We start from the raw sequence: 1,797 nt of genomic DNA on the forward strand, positions 1-1,797 counted from the left end.
TTTGGTCAGCTGCTGGAAAACAAATTAAACTCTGTTTGTTCCCAAATAACCTTGTGGACAAATTACAAATTACTTAACAAATAAATTCTAAATGTGTGAATGACTTAACACTCCTTGCAGAAGAACCGATCTATAAAATGTTCTCAAAATGCTAATTTAAATTGCTTTTAGTACAAATGAAAACAATCGCTACAAATATCTCAAATGCTGTTATTCAAGCAGCGTCATTTCACATAATTTACTGAGATCAGTTATAATTGGATATGCCACAAATGAGAGAAAAAAAACAAAACAGATAACAGTCTCATTTTCTACAGACTGATCTGAATGAACAAACTGATCTGTCTCAGTTTGTTTACTTATCTATTTTTGCATTACTGGAGTATAAAGGCCACGGTGCAACTATTTGGGGTAGTACGTGTTCTCCAAGTGAGTCTTCATTCCTTGGCTATGGCATTAGTCTGTGTAAAAGTAGAGCCACCACACTAGTGTTTGGGATAAGAGCACTTAGAGTGTTTGACAGCCTCCTCAAGCGACTTCCTGGTTACCAGCAGTCGTACCACATCCTCTCTCTTCTTTGTTAGTTTTTTACGAGCCTGATCATGAGTCACCATGGTCATGTCCCAACCGTTCACCTGGAAAGAAGGAAGGAACTTAGTTTGAAATAAAAAGAATCAAATACCAAAAGTAAAAGTCATCACAGCACTGCTCCTGAGGTACACAGTGCCATCTTGTGGATCAACTATTCCAAAAGAAAAACTTCATTTCACTAAATACCTGCATTATTTTGTCTCCCATCTTCAAGCCGGCCAAGTCTGCTGGGCCTTTAGGTGATATCCTGGTCACATAAATGCCCTGTGAAAACAAAGAACTCATCATTTCATTTTTTTGCCACAATTGGAGAGCAGGTCTGGTTTAAAATGGGTAGTCCAAAATAATACAGAATATCCCTGAAGGCCTTTGCCTTCAATACTGCCAGTCTGGCAGTACAGGAGGAGGATCCCAGGGGGAAAGCATCAAGTGCTTAAAGTGTAAAGGATACACTAGCATAAGAAATTATTTTTGTCCGATTAAAGTAAAACTAGGATTAAAATAAAGAGAAAAATGGACAGAGGCCTGATCTGTTGTTAATTTAAGGGCACAGAGGACATCTCTCACAACAAAGTTCCTGTAATGCTCAAAAATATGTTAATAAAGGAAACAGTAAAAGTGTAGAAGCCAGTATCTAAGTCTTATTCCTCTCTAACAAATCAGCTGGTACATTTCTGTGCAGTCAGCATGACTTAATGTAAACCTGAAGTCTTCCTCTCTGTAGCTCTGCTGAGTTTGTTTAGTCACCACCCGAGGCCATGAGTAATGTGTTCAGGCCTGTAGTTAACCAAAACGATAAGTACTTTGGGGATACTTGTACCACTAGGCTTTAGCGCAATTGCAACTTGTGGGTGGATATTCACCCACAAGTTGTATATCCACCGCTGTATATGTATAACCATGACAGAAAACATGGAAAATATATAATTTCACTTTAGATAGGGTCATTTGTGGGTTTATTCCTTTCGGCTACATCACTATTGTCTACAAATATTCTATTAAGAACAAAGGGAGAGAATCAAAATGAAAAAACTGCACGTAAAGAGATGATAGCTGCAGATAAACTCACTTTGTCAGACTTGTCCTCAGAGAAGGGATTCTGCCCAGGGTCCTGGTCTATCCCTCCTCCGATGCTGAAGCCAAGGATGAGATTCTCTCCTTGCCGCAGCTTCTGAATCTCAACTCGTTCCTGTTTAACAAAAGAAA

General features: G+C 38.8%; 1 protein-coding gene across 1 annotated transcript in view; it reads right to left on the reverse strand.

The window, feature by feature from the left end:
- Nucleotides 1-88: 88 nt before the first annotated feature.
- The window catches only part of tax1bp3 (Tax1 (human T-cell leukemia virus type I) binding protein 3), a 5,668-nt gene continuing 3,959 nt past the window's right edge, over nucleotides 89-1,797 (reverse strand). The window contains exons 2-4 of the mRNA XM_005734055.2: nucleotides 1,661-1,780; nucleotides 778-855; nucleotides 89-635 (exon numbers count right to left, since the gene is read on the reverse strand). Coding sequence (XP_005734112.1) covers nucleotides 486-635; nucleotides 778-855; nucleotides 1,661-1,780 — 348 coding nt within the window. The 3' untranslated portion in view covers nucleotides 89-485. The remainder of the gene's footprint in view (nucleotides 636-777; nucleotides 856-1,660; nucleotides 1,781-1,797) is intronic.

Source organism: Pundamilia nyererei, unplaced genomic scaffold (genome assembly GCF_000239375.1).
Source record: "Pundamilia nyererei isolate P.nyererei 1_Seehausen unplaced genomic scaffold, PunNye1.0 scaffold00056, whole genome shotgun sequence".
NCBI classification, from domain to species: Eukaryota; Metazoa; Chordata; class Actinopteri; order Cichliformes; family Cichlidae; genus Pundamilia; species Pundamilia nyererei.